Source organism: Chiloscyllium punctatum, chromosome 40 (assembly GCF_047496795.1).
Source record: "Chiloscyllium punctatum isolate Juve2018m chromosome 40, sChiPun1.3, whole genome shotgun sequence".
Lineage (NCBI taxonomy): Eukaryota > Metazoa > Chordata > Chondrichthyes > Orectolobiformes > Hemiscylliidae > Chiloscyllium > Chiloscyllium punctatum.
The window spans coordinates 65,288,169-65,304,638 of record NC_092778.1 but is presented as its reverse complement, the minus strand read 5'-3'; the positions used below and the strand labels follow the sequence as shown (position 1 = coordinate 65,304,638).

Genomic DNA, 16,470 nt, shown 5'->3' with positions numbered 1-16,470 from the left:
TGGCACTCCACTGGTCACAGGCCTCCAGTCTGAAAAACAACCCTCCACCACCACCCTCTGTCTTCTATCTTTGAGCCAGTTCTGTATCCAAATGGCTAGATCTCATGTATTCCATGAGATCTAACCTTGCTAACAAGTCTCCCATGAGGAACCTTGTCGAGCATCTTACTGAAGTCCATATAGATCACATCTACTGCTCTGTCCTCATCAATCCTCTTTGTTACTTCTTCAAAAAACTCAATCAAATTTGTGAGACATGATTTCCCATGCACAGAGCCATGTTGACTATTCCTAATTAGACCCCACCTTTCCAAATACATGTATATCCAGTCCCTCAGAATTCCCTCCAACAACGTACCCACCACCGAGGTCAGGCTCACCGGTCTATAGTTCCCTGGCTTGTCTCCACCACCCTTCTTAAACAGTGGCACCACGTTAGCCAACTCCCAGTCTTCCGGCACCTCATCTGTGACTATCGATGATACAAATATCTCAGTAAGAGTTGCATGACACTGTAACCTTTTGCTATAAATTCTGTGTCTTATGATCCTACTCCACAACCACCTGATGAAGGAGCAGTGCTCCGAAAGCTAGTGTTTCCAAATAAACCTATTGGACTATAACCTGGTGTTCATTTAAAATCACAAGCTTTCAGAGTGCTGCCTCTTCATCAGGTGATTTTAAATAAACCTCTTGGACCATAACCTGGTGTCATGTGACTTCTGACCTTGTCCACCCAGTCCAATAACCGGTACCTCCACATCTCTCTAAACCTGTTAGGGATAGGCCAGGAATGTTGGGCTAGCCAGAGATGTCCACACGTTATGCCAAGAATAAAGATAAAAATATTTTGTCCAATTCATGAGCCAGTCCAAGATCTGCAGGGGAATATTTTTAAGGGTGGCTTTGAACAGAAAACTAAAGAAGTGTGCAGCTTTGGGAGTAAAGATCTCCAATTCTTGGCTTTGCAAATTGATCATAAAATTAACACTCTCAAAAGAAACAGGATTTCTATTGTTGCATTTTTGAACCATTCTAAGCATTGAAATATCCATAGTAAGGAAGGTGGACTTTAATTTTCCATTTCAGCTCCACTTTTATAGAGATATATCCAGGAAGCAAATTTTGGATTGTCAGCACTGTTAGAATTTATAAATAGGAACAGCTCATTAACATTTCCGTATGCCCATCACGATGCCTTGATTTTTACAATATGGTTAGCCTTTTGAAGGAAATTAACCCAAACAGCACCAAATAAGGAAAAGCCCTAGTCATCAAGGACAAAGCTGAAGATAAGCAATCTGCTTTGAGGCGGTCGGGGAGTCCACATTGCATGACAATAGCCACGAAGCAATCCTGTATTTGTAAAAAAACATTCAGAACTTCATTGGCAATTTAAACCTTCTGCCTCCCAAGAATGGGCAAAAAGTGGACCAAATACTTTGAGAAACTCATTGCTGGTAAGGTTTCCTATTCTTGGGATAAAGATAATGCACTTTTCGAATTGTTACATTCTGCTGAAGTTCAGGGAGAGAAAATCTGATCTGGACTAGTTCCAGTTCTCTGTTACCAACTCATATCAGATTCAAGTTGAATTATTTTTGAGTCCCTTGAGCTGAAATGGGTGGGATGTAATTAATTCTTGTAAATGTATGAGTTTTAAACAATGCTTTCCTGTAATGAGCTCAGGCATGTTCCATTTCTAGCTTTGTTTGTCACAAATATCGACAGCTGTCACACTGTGAAAACGACTGTGAAACGAGCCAGGAGCTAGGGAGGAAGTTACCCCAGTGATAAAGATGACTCTAACTAAATTATAACGATTCCTGATTAATTGAGCTGGTTGACAAATTAAATCTGACAATGTTTCTTAAAGTGCTTGCAGTTTAACAAATGAGTGATGTTCTTTAACCAGGTACTAACCAGGAAACCAGTGTCTGTAGTTAATTCTAACAAGGTTTGTGGCTAACCCCTCATCAGGGTACTTTTTGAGAATCTGTTACAACAGTGAAGTGTAACAAAACTTTATTGAAACCTATAAATGCAGTGCCTTTACCTGTTCAGACAGTAGGAATACAGCTCCGAAATATTTAAGTCTGTAGTAGCCTGGCTGAACTGAGTAATGTTTTTGCACTGAAATCAGAAGGTGATGGTTCAAATCACACACCCAACTTGAACACATTATCGACTGGTGATGTCTCATAATCCTGTCAGAATAATGAGGTGTATCTGGTAATAATAACCACCTACTTTAAAGGCAGTATATAAATGCAAATGGTTGTTACTGTGCCATTCAATTGAAGGAATATTATGGATAATTTGGAATATCTACAATGATTAAAGATTTTCCTTCATTATGTGAAGACAAGAAAGAGGTTTTCTTGAGTATCCTGGACATCATTTCTCTTTATTTGATTCATTGGCCAATCATCTCACTGTTCTATGGGATATCAGGCTGTCTATGTTATATCTAACATTTCAGAAGCATTTACGAAAGAGTCATAGAGATGTACAGTGTGGAAACACACCCTTCGGTCCAACTCGTCGACGCTGACCAAATATCCTAACCTAATCTAGTCCCATTTACCAGCACTTGGTCCATATCCCTCCAAACCCTTCCTATTCATATACCCTTCCAGATGCCTTTTAAATGTTGTAACTGTACCAGCCTCCACCACTTCCTCTGGCAGCTCATTCCATACACATACCACCCTCTGTGTGACAAGTCAGACATCATGGTGGCTCAGTAGTTAGCCCTGTTGCCTCACAGTGCCAGGGACCCGGGTTTGATTCTAGCCTCGGTGACTGTCTGTGTGAGTTTCCTCTGGGTGCTCCGGTTTCCTCGCACAATCTGAAAATGTACAGGTTAGGTGAATTGGACGTGGGAAATTGTCCATTGTGTTCAGCGGTGTGTAGATTAGGTGCATTAGTCAGGGATAAAATGTAGAGGAGTAGGGGAATGGGTCTGTGTGGGTTACTCTTCAGAGAGTAGATGTGAACTTGTTGGGCCAAAGTGCCTGTTTCCATACTATAGGGATTCTGTGATTAAAAAATTGCCCCTTACATCCCTTTTAAATCTTTCCCCGTCTCACCCTAAACTTATGCCCCCTTCCAGTTTTGGACTCCCCTATCCTGGGGAAAAGACCTTGTCTATTTACCCTATTCATGCTATTCATGATTTTATAAACCTCTACAAGGTCACCTCTTAGCCTCTGACACTCCAGGGAAAATAGCCTCAGCCTATTCAGCCTCTCCCTATAGCTCCAACCTTGGCAACATCCTTGTAAATCTTTCCTGAACTCCTTCAAGTTTCAAAACTTATCTTCTGCAGCAAGGAGACCAGAACTGAACATAATATTCCAACAGTGGCCTCACCAATGTCCTGTACAGCCACAACATGCTGTCCCAACTCCTATACTCAGTGTTCTGATCCATGAAGGCAAATGTGCCAAACACCTTCTTCACCGCCCTGTCTACCTGGGATTCCACTTTCAAAGAACAATGGACCTGCACTCCAAGGTCCCTTATGTGAGATGCTTTGAGATAGATTAAGACCACCTTCCATAATCCTTTCATGAGATCTGGGAGTCACCGGCAAGGCCAACATGTATTGTCTGTCTCGAATTGCCCTTGAACTGAGCAGCGTCTTGGGCATTTCAGCAGAGAATCAGCCACATTGCTGTCCGTTGATGTGGACATGAATGCAGCCAGACAGAGTAAGGATGGCAAATTTCCATCCCTACGGACCATGAATGAACTAGATGGGCTTTTGAGGCAATTGATGCTGGTTGGCATGGTCACCATTATTGAAACAAGCTCTCAATTCCAGATGTATTGAGATGATTTAAATTCCAGCCGCTGCCATGGCAGGAATTGTACCTGTATCCCAGAGTATAGGCCTGGATCCCTAATCCTTCCCTAAAGGACATTAGTCAACCAGATTAGTTTTCTCAACAATTGACAATAGTTACAAGGTCAGAATTTCCTCCATTGCCCATAGCTGGATTTGAAACCAAGTATCTAGGATATTAACAGAAGTGACTGGAGAAGCTCAACAGCAATGGTGGAAAGAGGAACACAGTTAACGTTTCGAGTCCAGTGACCATTCCTCAGAATCAGAGCATTACCTTGGACTCTGAATTAAGAATCCAGCTCTAAATCACTAGACCATCTCATCCCACTCTTCCTCCTGTCCCATTAACAAGGACTTGAATAGCAACAGAGAGCACGATTCTCACCAGCCTGGGGACATCTGCGCTTGATTTAACCCTAGTCAGTGTATCAGTAGACATGAAAATAATTATCAGTCTAATGTCAAAGAAAAAATGGAAAGTCTAAGCTCGAACTTGCGAAGAGTTCCAGTCCAGTTTCTCTGTGCCGAGTTTTGAAAGCTGAGATAGCGTGTTTATATTGTTGGACCCTGCTTTGATGTTGGTGCCTTGTAAGGGGAAGCTTTGAGCTGGACCCTGCTCTACCTCCCTGTCTGCTTGAACTCTGCAGATCCATGCAGACAGGTCTTCTCAAGGGAGAACAATAGGGACCATTTTATTGCTAACAGAGAGAGCCAAGTCAGAGGGCCAATGTTCATACTGAGAAGGCAGAGTACAGCTTATGTGGTACAATATATCGATAAATCTCTTACTTCTCTTCGCATGAACAAAACGTATGCTTTTGTTCTTTCTTGTTGAGAGGTGGCTGACAGTAGTAGCCTGTGTTGTCAGTCCCTAAAGAAGTTATTGGTGAGGCACCTTCTTTAGTTGCTTCACTGTGTAGTCCCTATCGCTAATAGTAAGGGTAGGGGTTCCCAGATTTTTGACCCAGCAGCAAAGCTGGGTTTAATGTCTTTGTAACTTTTCTGGAACAGAATGGTACAACTGGGTTATCTGCTCAGCCATTTCAGAGGGCCATGATGTGTCAGGTCTGGGGTCCAGGTCTGTGAGACTGGAGTCACATGTAGGCTAGACTAGTTGAGGACAACGGATATCCTTCGTGAAAGGACATTAGTGGATCAGATGGGTTTTTAGGACAGTCTAATAACTTGAGATTATGTTGAATGGATTGAGTTTAAATTTCATAATGGGATTTGAACCAATGAGCATAGAACCACCAGGAGCCTGGATCTCTGGATCATGAGCCCAGCAACAACTCCACCATCTTGTGACCTGTTATAAAGCAGAACCAAACTTTTGCCTTGATGTATGTCGTGTTGTGCAATTTGATAAAACGGACTGCAATGGAATACTCTCCACTTGCCTGGATACAGACAGCCCCATCAACATCCTGGGTGCTATCATTCACGAGAAGCTGAACTATCCGTATCGTACTGAGGCAACAAAAACAGGGCAGAGGCTAGGAATACTGCAGTGCATAACTCACCTCCTGACCCCTCCCCCAAAGCCTGTCCATCATCTACAAGACACAAGCCAAGAGTGCGATCAAATACTCCCCACTTGCCTGGATGGGGGCAGCTCTAACAACACTTAATAAGTTTGACACCATCCAGAACAAAGCAACCCGCTTGGTTGGCACCACATCCACAAACACCCACTCCCCTCCACCACCGACACTCAGTCACAGCAGTGTGTACTATCTACAAGAAACACTGCAGTAACTCACCGTAGCACCTTCCAAACCCAGGGTCACTTCCAGGACAAAGACAGCAGATCCATGGGAACACCAACCCCCTGCAAATTCCCCTCCAAGCCACTCACCATCCTGACATGGAAATATAACATTCACTATCACTGAGTCAAAAGTCCTGGAATTCCCTCCCTAAGGGCATTGTGGGTATCCATACACCTCAACGACTGCACCAGTTCAAGGAGGCAGTTCCCCAGCCCCTTCTTCAGGGCAATTAGGGATGGACTATAAACGCTGGCCAGTCAGTGATACGCACATTCCATGAATGAGTCAAAAAATAAACTGTCAAGTCCCTTATCAAAGTGCTGAACCCTTTGATTTGCTGCAGTGATTTGCATATATACATTGGGAGCAAAGTTACTATGAACAGGAATGCTAATATTTCTGGTTTGGAGCTGTGAGGTTGTTGGGTTGAGAGATATTTTATAATCATTCTGTACCAGGGATGTTATGACACACCTGTGAAACAGGTGGGACTTAAACCCAGCCCTCCTGACACAGAGGTAGGAACACTACCCCCCAATGCATTGCAGGAGCTGCTTGGAGGATCACATTCTTACATCATTTCATTTTTGCAATTAATAACTTGAACGCCTCAGCTGAAGTTAATTTGCTTTTAGATCAGCCAGCCTACAGAGGGAATACTCAGCACTGTGCTGAATCATGAGAACAAAGCTCATTTCAAAATGCTACTTTAGCTGCAATGCTTTCTAAGCGATGATAGAATTGATCCTCAGTATTGCCCAATAATGAGCTACACTTTGATTGTGTTGTGGTCTCGAGCAGAATTGAATTTTGGGTGAACTCGTGGTGACACTGGAATTGGCCACAAGCAAAGCTTTCATCTTAATGGACAATGATCTAACGACAAAGGACATGTGCACCCCTCAGACAAGGGCAGAGGTTGAGAAAAAAAAGAGTTCCTCATGGTTACCTCAGCCAGTGTGGGAACAGAACCCACGCTGTTGACATCACAAACAAGCTGTCCAGCCAACTGAGCTAACCAACTCCCTCTACCCCGACTAGATCACCTCTCAATGATGCCTGTTATTACTTCTGGTGGCCTTGCAACCAGTATAACAGCGGACTACTGCAGATGCTGAAAATCTAAGCTAGAAAAACAGAAACTGCTGGAGAAACTCAGCAGATCTGGCAGCATCCATGGAGAGAGACAGAGTTAACGTTTTGAAGACTCCTTTCCAGTTCTGAAGAGGAGTCAATCAGGAAGGAAAATGATGAAGCTCCTTTACAATCAAGGTGGAGCAAATTCCTGCAGACGCTGGAATCTGAACTGGAAACAAATGCTGGAGGTCACAGCGGGTCAGACAGCATCCATGGAGAGAGAGCAGGCTAATGTTTCAAGAATAGATGACTCTTCATCTTTATAATCAAATCACCAAAGCCACGAAAGGTCTCACACCTGAGAAAAGGTACAAAAACAATAAAATCTCAAGTCTCTTACCTGATTACAAGTGAAGCAACATTCATAGCTTTCAAGAACTTAAGCAGGAAATGGAAGAAACACATCACTGACCTAGTCTCAGTTCAATACAAGCTGCTGTTAACTGGGAGTTAAATAGGACCAGATTAAAGGCAAAGGAAGAAACAGATGGTCATAGAATGGAACTTGAGTTGGGCTTAAAGATGACATCTTCAAACCAGACAATTAGGGGTTAAACATTAAGGATGAATTGCTCATGGCAATAGGCAAGTGGAATACAGAGGAACCTCGATTATCTGAATTTTGGATTATCCGAACAAGATCACAAAGTCCCGCTGCTTGGCTAAACTGTGTTATCCGGAATTCGATTATCCGAACATTCAATTATCCGAACAAATTACTCCCCACCCGAGTTGTTCAGATAATCGAGGTTTCGCTGTAATCCATGAAAAACACGCCTAATGCAAAAATCAAAAAAAACTGAAGGAACTGCAGATGCTGGAATTGAGAAAGAAAAACAGAAATTGCTGGAAAAACTCAGCAGTTCTGGCAGCATGTGTGGAGAGAAATCAGACTTAATGTTTCAGGGGCCCTTCGAACGTTCACTCTGTTTGCTCTCGACAGCAGCTGCTGGACCTGATGGAGAAAAGGGCGTGTTTTGACTGGGAGGTGACCACGTGACACTGAATTGTCTGTGAGAACCATCCTGTTGAGCAGTTACATGGGACCCACCTGTTTTGAAGGTTGGGAAAGTTCCACAAACATTACGAAATGGAGATTCAATATATAACGCTATTAACATCAGGGACATTTTCCCACTCAGCAGAAGTTGCATCATCGGGCTGGGGTTCACGAGATGGATGCCATGAAACCTGAGACAAAGCTCTGAGAGCCACAGTTCCCAGATGGAGAGAAGGCATCATGAGACTCACTTGTTGGTAAAGATATAGAATTCCTACAATGTAGAAGCAGGCCATTCTGCCCATCAATCCTCTGAAAAGCTTCCCTATCCCTGCATTCCCCCTGGCTAACCCACCTAGTCTACACAATATCCCATGGCGATCCACCTTAACCTGCACATCTCTGGACTGTGGTAGGAGCCCCACACAGACAAAGGAGGGATGTGCAAACTCCATACAGTCACCCAAGGGTGGAATTGAATCTGGGTCCCTGGTGCTCTAAGGCAGCAGTGTTAAACACTGATCCAGCATGCTGCTCCAAGGTTGTGTGTTATGTAGTGTAGCTAATAAATTCACTCATTAGTTTGCATTTGTCTGTAATACATATTAACAAGATTAATATGAAGCAAATGTATTAGCTTAAAGTGCCTGAGTCATAATTATGACCAGACCTTAAGAACCCATTACGTGTTTTCAGCCTAACAACAGACCAGGTTAACTCTGATTGGTCAAACTGGTGAAAGACTGTCTCCTGTTTTGTTGAGTTGAAATGGAGCATTGCCTTGACCAATCATTGTCAACCTGCCTGCTTTAGAACTTAAATCAATCCTGTCAGTTAACTGCCAATCATCATTAACTGATGCACTCTCCATAACGAGGCTTCTGAGTTTGCCAACCAATCAGCATTCTCCTGTCGTACTGTTTGAATGTTGGTTTTCCCTTTAAACGGGTATTCTTGCAAAATATGCCATTGAGTGCGATCTGAAAAGCTTCAACAATTAGTGTCACCTTGCAGCAGTACTAAGGAGGGAGAAAGAGCAAATTGCTGCAGACACTGGACTGTACTGAAGACAACAAAATGCTGGAGATCACAGCGGGTCAAGCAGCATCCAGCACTTTTTTATTTTCACTAAAGTGAGAGAAACCTTGATTTATTTTTTTCCCAAAGAGCCATATACCTCTCAAACCTTTCAGTTCAATTTCGCTTTCAAAAGCTGGGTTTAATGCAGTGATCAGGCCGTGAAAATAAATCAATCTACATCCAACGTCACTTTGTGTGTTTGAGAAAAGTTTTGTGAATTTCAAAGATTATCGAAATCTAGAGCTTGTAAAGTATCTCGGGAATCCAGATGCCAAATACCAGGAAATTCAAGGATGTAGCTGGTGCCGAGTGGAGAGATTTCGCCTTTTATGGTGCTGCAGGGTTGAGCAGAATACTATGGACATTATTCATGTCCATGTTCATGCAGATTGAACCAATGCCAAAAACAAAAGTGAAAGCCTCAAAAATTACTTCCAAAAGCAAAGTTTATAATTACGTGGAAAGGAGAGCTGATTAGAAGCAAAATGAAAGAGTTCACAGAGAGATTAAGGATTGATTTAAGGTGGTTCAACCATAGTAGCAATCTGACTGATCGTGTTATTGGAATTTGCAACTGCGGAGCTAACCGTTTGGTCTCATATTAACATCGGGGGCAGCGGCAGGGATGGAGTTGGGGTCCAGGACAGTCCAGTATAGCTGGAGAATCCAGGAAGATCCCACCGACCTCAACAGTCAGGCCTCAACGTTCCTGAATGCCTCCCAATCCCAGCCTGACACGCCAACTGGGTTAATGACTGAGGCAGGAGTTTGACAGAAGGAGGCTGCCCCGGGGAGGGGAGGGGGAGGGGGAGGGGGCTTTACCTGTGGGAATGATGTGTGGCTGCCTGTGCTGAAGCCTGGGGAGAGGGCCCCCATCAGCAGCTGAGGGTGGGCTTGGCGCAGTGGGTGGTTTCAGTTTGCCATTGGCCAGAAGTGGATCTGCAGACATAGATCCACATGAGGCCTGTGGGGGACGACTTAGCTCAGTTGGCTGAACAGCTGCTTTGAATCAAAGGTTCAATTCCTGCTCAGGTTAAGAATATCAGAATTAGCAAGGACTGCGGATTGAGGAAGAGAGTTCCAAACCTCTGCTACCCTTATCCAAACAGTGTTGGGCCATTTAGCCCCTCAAGCCTGCTCCACCATTCCATTAGAACCTGGCTGATCTGTGGCCTAACTGTATATATCTGCCAAGGGCCCATATCCCTTGATAACCCTTGCTTAATAAAACAATGTCTACCTGAGACTTACACTTAACAAAATTATCATGATGGACTCTCCTTCTTAGTATCAGTTTAGACCACCAACAGCCGTCTCTCTCTCTCTCTCTCTCTCTCACCTCAGGCGACTCTCTGTGTGGAGTTTGCACATTCTCCCCGTGTCTGCGTGGGTTTCCTCCCACAATCCAAAAATGTGCAGGTCAGGTGAATTGGTCATGCTAAAATTGCCTGTAGTGTTAGGTGAAGGGGTAAATGTAGGGGATTGGGCCTAGATGGGTTGCTCTTCGGGGGGTCAGTGTGGACTTGTTAGGCCGAAGGGCCTGTTTCCACACTGTAAGTAATCTAATCTAATCTAATCTTTCTCTCTCTCTATCTCTCTCTATCTCTCCCTCTCTCTCTCTCTCATGAGAGAATCACCCTATGGCCTGGTAAGAGTATTGTGGCTTTAGTTTGGGCCTAGCGTAGGAAAGTGGGACTAATGTAGGAAGTAGTGTATTTTTGCCAGTACAGACTCGATGGGCCAAAGACCTTCTTCTGTACTGTATGATTCTACGTTTCCAGGCCTACAATGTGTTGCTAACATAAAACCACGGTGAGAATTGAGACATTAAACAGGGAATTTGATGGTTACTGAAAAGGATGAAGAAGGCAGGAGAATAGTACTTGGTGAGACTGAAAGCCAGCACAGACATGATGGGCTGAATGGCCACTTACTGCACCATAACAGTGTTTGGGAACTCTCACTGGAGTTTTAGCGCTGCTTTCCACTGACCTCCAACCTTGGTGACTCCTGCTTATTAATGTCCAATCTCAGCAGTGAAGGCAGCTCTGTATCTCTGTCTGTGGGGACTGGAAAATCCACAAAGGGGAAAGAGGAGGAACAGCAAAGAGAAAAACATCAGGCAAATCCTTCGAATCTTATACCCCTCAGCCAGCTGATTCCACTATGGGGGTGACAGGGCAGGGGAGGGGGTCACAGGTCTGGGGAGGGGGTGACAGGGCTGTGGGGGAGGGGGAGGCAGGGCTGTAGGGGAGGGGTGACAGGGGGAGGGAGGGGATGACAGGGCAGGGGAGGGGGGGTGACAGGGCGGTGGGGAGGGGCATGACAGGACTGTGGGGGAGGGGGTGACAGGGCAGTGGTGGAGGAGATGACAGGGCTGTGGGGGAAGGGGGTGACAGTGCTGTGGGGGAGGGGGTGACAGAGCAGTGGGTGAGGGGGGTGACAGGGCTGTGGGGGAGGGGGTGACAGAGCTGTGGGGGACGGTGGTGACAGGGCAGTGGGGGAGAGAGGTGACAGGGTAGTGGGGGAGGGGGTGACAAGGCAGTGGGGGAGGGGGGTAACAGGGCAGTGGGGGAGGGGGGTAACAGGGCAGTGGGGGAGGGGGGTAACAGGGCAGTGGGGGAGGGCAGTAACAGGAACTCGTTTCAGAATCAGAATCTGAGACTTTGGAATCAATCTGACGGACAGAGTGGAAACTTGATGATAATGTTTGGGTTTTCCTGTGCAGGGGCGAGTCTGGAGCTGGGAAAACAGAAAACACAAAGAAAGTAATTCAATATCTGGCTGTGGTTGCTTCCTCTCACAAGAGTAAGAAAGATGCCAATGCAATCGTAAGTTAATTCCTTTATTTTGTACTTTCTAATTGTGCGCTGACATGTGGTGTCGGACTGTTGACCTGGGAAGACGTCAGGCTAATATTACATTCAAACTGTACCAGGTAAAAGTAGGAATGATAGGTATATGCCACTGAGCCTCTAGATAATGCAATAACTCCTGTTAATGTTGCACACAAATAGAATTAAACAATTGTTAATAGAAGAATCACCGAACAGAACCAAACACGTCCAGCCAGATATCACAGTAGAAGTTGGAATGGGTCTAGAAATCTTCACCATTATTTACTGAGATCTCCCAGTGAAATCCACAAGTTGCTGTCTAACCTCCAACAGCAGTATCCTGTCAGCCCTAAACATTAAACGGCGTGAGGTTCTTTGGGGCAACCTGAACTCACCAGCAACATTTGGGATTTCTCCATTTCAGTATAAACGCTGTTCTATCTGCTTAATTAGTCTTAATTACCCACAACAACCTCTCTGGCTGTGAAAACGAACGTTTTAGAAACACAGAGATTCATTCCATGAGTTTATATTGTTGTTGCAGATTTATAACAAATCAAAATTATTATTGAACATTTTCTTTCCATCTTTTATCTCTCTCTCTGTCTGTTTTCTCTCTCTTTACCCCACTTATATTTCTTTTCCTTCATTTAGCTTCCTCTATCATGTTGACACTGCATTCAATATTCTAACTGTCTCTTCCCGGTTGAGACTCTGAGATGTTCGATAACGATTCATCAAGCTGATCTGTGAAGGAGGCACGATGTTACTGGTTTTATTCACAGATCCCTGAACCATAAAATCATAGAGTCATAGAGATGTACAGCACAGAAACAGACCCTTTGGTCCAACTCATCCATGTCAACCAGATATCCCAACCTAATCTAGTCCCACCTTCCAGCACCCGGCCCATATCCCTCCAAACCCTTCCTATTCATATACCCATGAAGATGCCTTTTAAATGTTGCAATTGTACCAGCCTCCACCACTCCCTCTGGCAGCTCATTCCATACACGTACCACCCTCTGTGTGAAAAACTTCCCCTCTCACCGTAAACCTATCCCCTCTAGTTCTGGACTCCCCCACCCCAAGGAAAAGACTTTGTCTACTTATCCTATCCATGCCCCTCATGATTTTATAAACCTCTATAAGGTCACTCCTCAGCCTTCGACACTCCAGAGAAAACAGTTGTAGCCTATTCAGCCTCTCCCTATAGCTCAAATCCTCCAACCGTGGTAACATCTTTGTAAACCTTTTCTGAACCTTTGTGTTCTTTTGGCTAAAGGACATTGATGCTGGAGATAGGAGCCCTTCCCACCTACAGGCCCTTGCAGTCCAGAACAAATGTTTCCAGATCAGATACATGTAGACACTCAAAAAAAAATCAACTTGACCCAACAATGACCATTAACAATCTCACGGCTGTAATCCAATGTGGCAATGAGAGAATACTTCTAAACAATTCAAATTTACTTCAGCATTATATGAGCATTTTAGGACGTTGTTGCCTTGTGGCGATTCCCAATAATCTAATTCTATTTTTGTCGATTTAGTTTAACTTCATTCCATAATAAATCTTCATTTCTGCATCCAATCCAATTTGCTTCCACCTTACAGAACCAATACACACAGGTGAGTTCCATATCTGTTTAATTTCCTGTCTGCTCCCTGCTCTCAGCTCTTTCAATGTGAGGTGACAATCTACACAGAAGGAGACATATCCCTAGTCTACACACCTTCCCCTCGTCCATCCATTTCCCTCAGGGATGGACGTTCACTGTAATATTGACAGAAGCTTCCAATCAAGCCATTCATAAACCTCAATTTTATTAGCAGAAGACACCGTGTTTATAGGATTCTTTGAGTACTCGGTTTATTGCGCAACATTATTTCTGAATGCCGAAACCAATGCGATTGAACCCTGGACAGAGCCAATTGGACTCTCAGGTCTAAAGTGTAGGCCGCAATGCTGACACGATGGGCCAAGTGGCCTCCTTCTGCACTGTTATAATTCCATCATTGTGTGTTGGAGCGCTTTGTGGTGGAATACACAACTGTCTCGGAGCTTCTTTGAGATTGATGACAAGAATTAAGTTTGGAACTTGTGGAAACAAATTGGAGAAAAGCAGGGACACAGATAGATTGGATCATAATGTTTTCTCCCTTCCAGAGCTGAATATCCCGATGAGTGTCCAGCATCCTGCTTCGTGACATTCCTCACATCCCAACAAATCCCTAAAACAGCTTTTAGACCAGGAATGGTTTCAGTCAGCTATCAGACTGTAAACTTCCCAATGCATATGCCACACCTGAACAAAGACAGGCTTGCAGCACTGATACAGGGATGGTCCTGTTTGAATAAAGTACCCAGTCAGGGAAAAGCAGCTCCCCCTCCTCCCCACGGCGAACACCATCTGCCCAGCCCTGCTCTCGCAAATCGTAAGGAGAGAATCACCTCCTCGCTGGACATAGTGAAGATATTTAGTTAGAGAGAAAACAAACTGCAGCTGCTGAAATCCAAAGTAGACAAACAGGAGGCCGGAAGAACCCAGCAAGTGGAGAAGTCAAATTTTCAGCAAAGAACAATTACACCCAAAATGTTGACTTCTCCTCCTCCTGATGCTGCCTGCCTTGCTGTGTCCCCCCAGCCTCCTGCCTGTCCCTCCTGATGCTGCCTGCCTTGCTGGGTTCTCCCAGCCTCCTGCCTGTCCCTCCTGATGCTGCCTGGCTTGCTGGGTTCTCCCAGCCTCCTGCCTGTCCCTCCTGAGGCTGCCTCCCTTGTTGTGTTCTCCCAGCCTCCTGCCTGTCCCTCCTGATCCTGCCTGGCTTGCTGGGTTCTCCCAGCCTCCTGCCTGTCCCTCCTGATGCTGCCTGCCTTGCTGTGTTCTCCCAGCCTCCTGCCTGTCCCTCCTGATGCTGCCTCCCTTGTTGTGTTCTCCCAGCCTCCTGCCTGTCCCTCCTGATCCTGCCTGGCTTGCTGGGTTCTCCCAGCCTCCTGCCTGTCCCTCCTGATCCTGCCTGGCTTGCTGTGTTCCTCCAGCCTCCTGCCTGTCCCTCCTGATGCTGCCTGACTTGCTGTGTTCTCCCAGCCTCCTTCCTGTCCCTCCTGATGCTGCCTGACTTGCTGTGTTCTCCCAGCCTCCTGCCTGTCCCTCCTGATGCTGCCTGACTTGCTGTGTTCTCCCAGCCTCCTTCCTGTCCCTCCTGATGCTGCCTGACTTGCTGTGTTCTCCCAGCCTCCTGCATGTCTACCATAGTGAAGATATTGCCAGGCACACCTGGGCACATATCTTCCTGTGTTGTAAACAGCACCTCACAGGCAAGGGACCACGTGGGGCTTTACCAGCTCCTGAATTGAGATGCTGCCACTGACTCGGTCTGTGACTGTCATCATTCTTCACGCCCTTAAGAAAAGCACACAGCGAATGATCATCCTGTTAGCTACACTGTCTCTCCTTCACAAATCCCAGTTAAGCCCAACAGGCACCTGGAACATTCAACGAGATTCCCATTTCTGGGCATCCAGAGGCGGTGGGTAATATCCAGGGCACACAAAGTGCCAGTGGTCCCCCAGTCCTATCTCCACCATGGCATGGCCTCTTCAGGGTAAAACGTACAAAGGGCAGACCTCGTTGGGCTATTTCCCTGGCGAAAGCATGAAACGCCCAACAACTAGGCAACAAATGTCAGACAACCCGAGATTCCTACCCTGCTCCCCTGGTGCCCATCATCTCACATGAAATCTCACTGAGCTCCGTAAGATACGAATGCGATAGCCAACCTGCACAGTATGGGGACATCATACTGTACTTCCCAGTCCCTTCTTCCACACTATTGTCATTGCACTAAGTACCACAGCAACACATCAGCCCCTTCTGTAGATTAAAATCCAAAACCAAACGCAGAAATTGCTGGAGAAACTCAGCAGGTCTGGCAGCACCTGTGGAGAGAGAAGCAGAGTTAAAACTTTGAATCCAATATGACTCATGTTCAGAATTGTAGAAGTGTAGAAGGTTTAAGCAGAAGTCATTCTGGATTTGAAATGTTAACTCTGTTTCTCTCTCTGCTGATGCTGCCAGACCTGCTGAGTATCTCCAGCAACTTCTGTGTTACTTCCTGTAGAAAACTGGAAAGGAGGATTGAGATGGAACTGCGAATTGCAAAGGAATGACAGCGAATCTGTCACAGATGCTGATAGCTGTAAGTGCTTAGAAAATGTCCAATCAAGTTTCAGAGCAAGTAGTCAAGTCCATTAACTACCAAGGTCCAATGCGTTAGTCCTTATACGAGGTTCACTTTGGAGTCAGGGCAGCGTCCTCACTCTTGGCCTTCTCTTCCCTGCCACTTGACTCTACGCACAGTTCTTGCTCCTGGCACCAAGAGGCTTCATTCCTCAACCCCAAAACAATTGACACAACAGGCAAGTTGTGGGACAGTTGCCAATCAGACCGAGTGAGTGTAAACCATGTGAAGAGTTAGGAAATACCAGGAAATGAGGGAGTGTTTTTCTCTCATAATCTCGTTAAGACAAGGACTCGTGGACATTATAGATTCCCAATTGCTGCTCAGCCTTGGCAGAGCCCTGCAGCAGGATTCATGGCCACAGTTTACTGTAGCTGTCTGGAGTGCCATTAACTAGCTCACCGATCCATTGCTAACTGCCCCAATGGGTAAAATTACAGAATGGAATATGATCCCTATTGTATATATCCGCACGTATCTGCATTCTCACAGGGAGATATCCTAATAGCATTATCGCTGGACTGTTAAAATGGAAACTCAGGTAATATC

The 16,470-nt window shown here is 45.3% G+C and overlaps 1 protein-coding gene across 4 annotated transcripts in view; it reads left to right on the top strand.

The window, feature by feature from the left end:
- The window catches only part of myh11b (myosin, heavy chain 11b, smooth muscle), a 187,316-nt gene that overhangs the window by 78,687 nt on the left and 92,159 nt on the right, over positions 1–16,470 (top strand). For all 4 annotated transcript variants that reach the window (XM_072560160.1, XM_072560158.1, XM_072560159.1 and 1 more), the window contains exon 5: positions 11,571–11,673. In XM_072560160.1, coding sequence (XP_072416261.1) covers positions 11,571–11,673 — 103 coding nt within the window. The remainder of the gene's footprint in view (positions 1–11,570; positions 11,674–16,470) is intronic.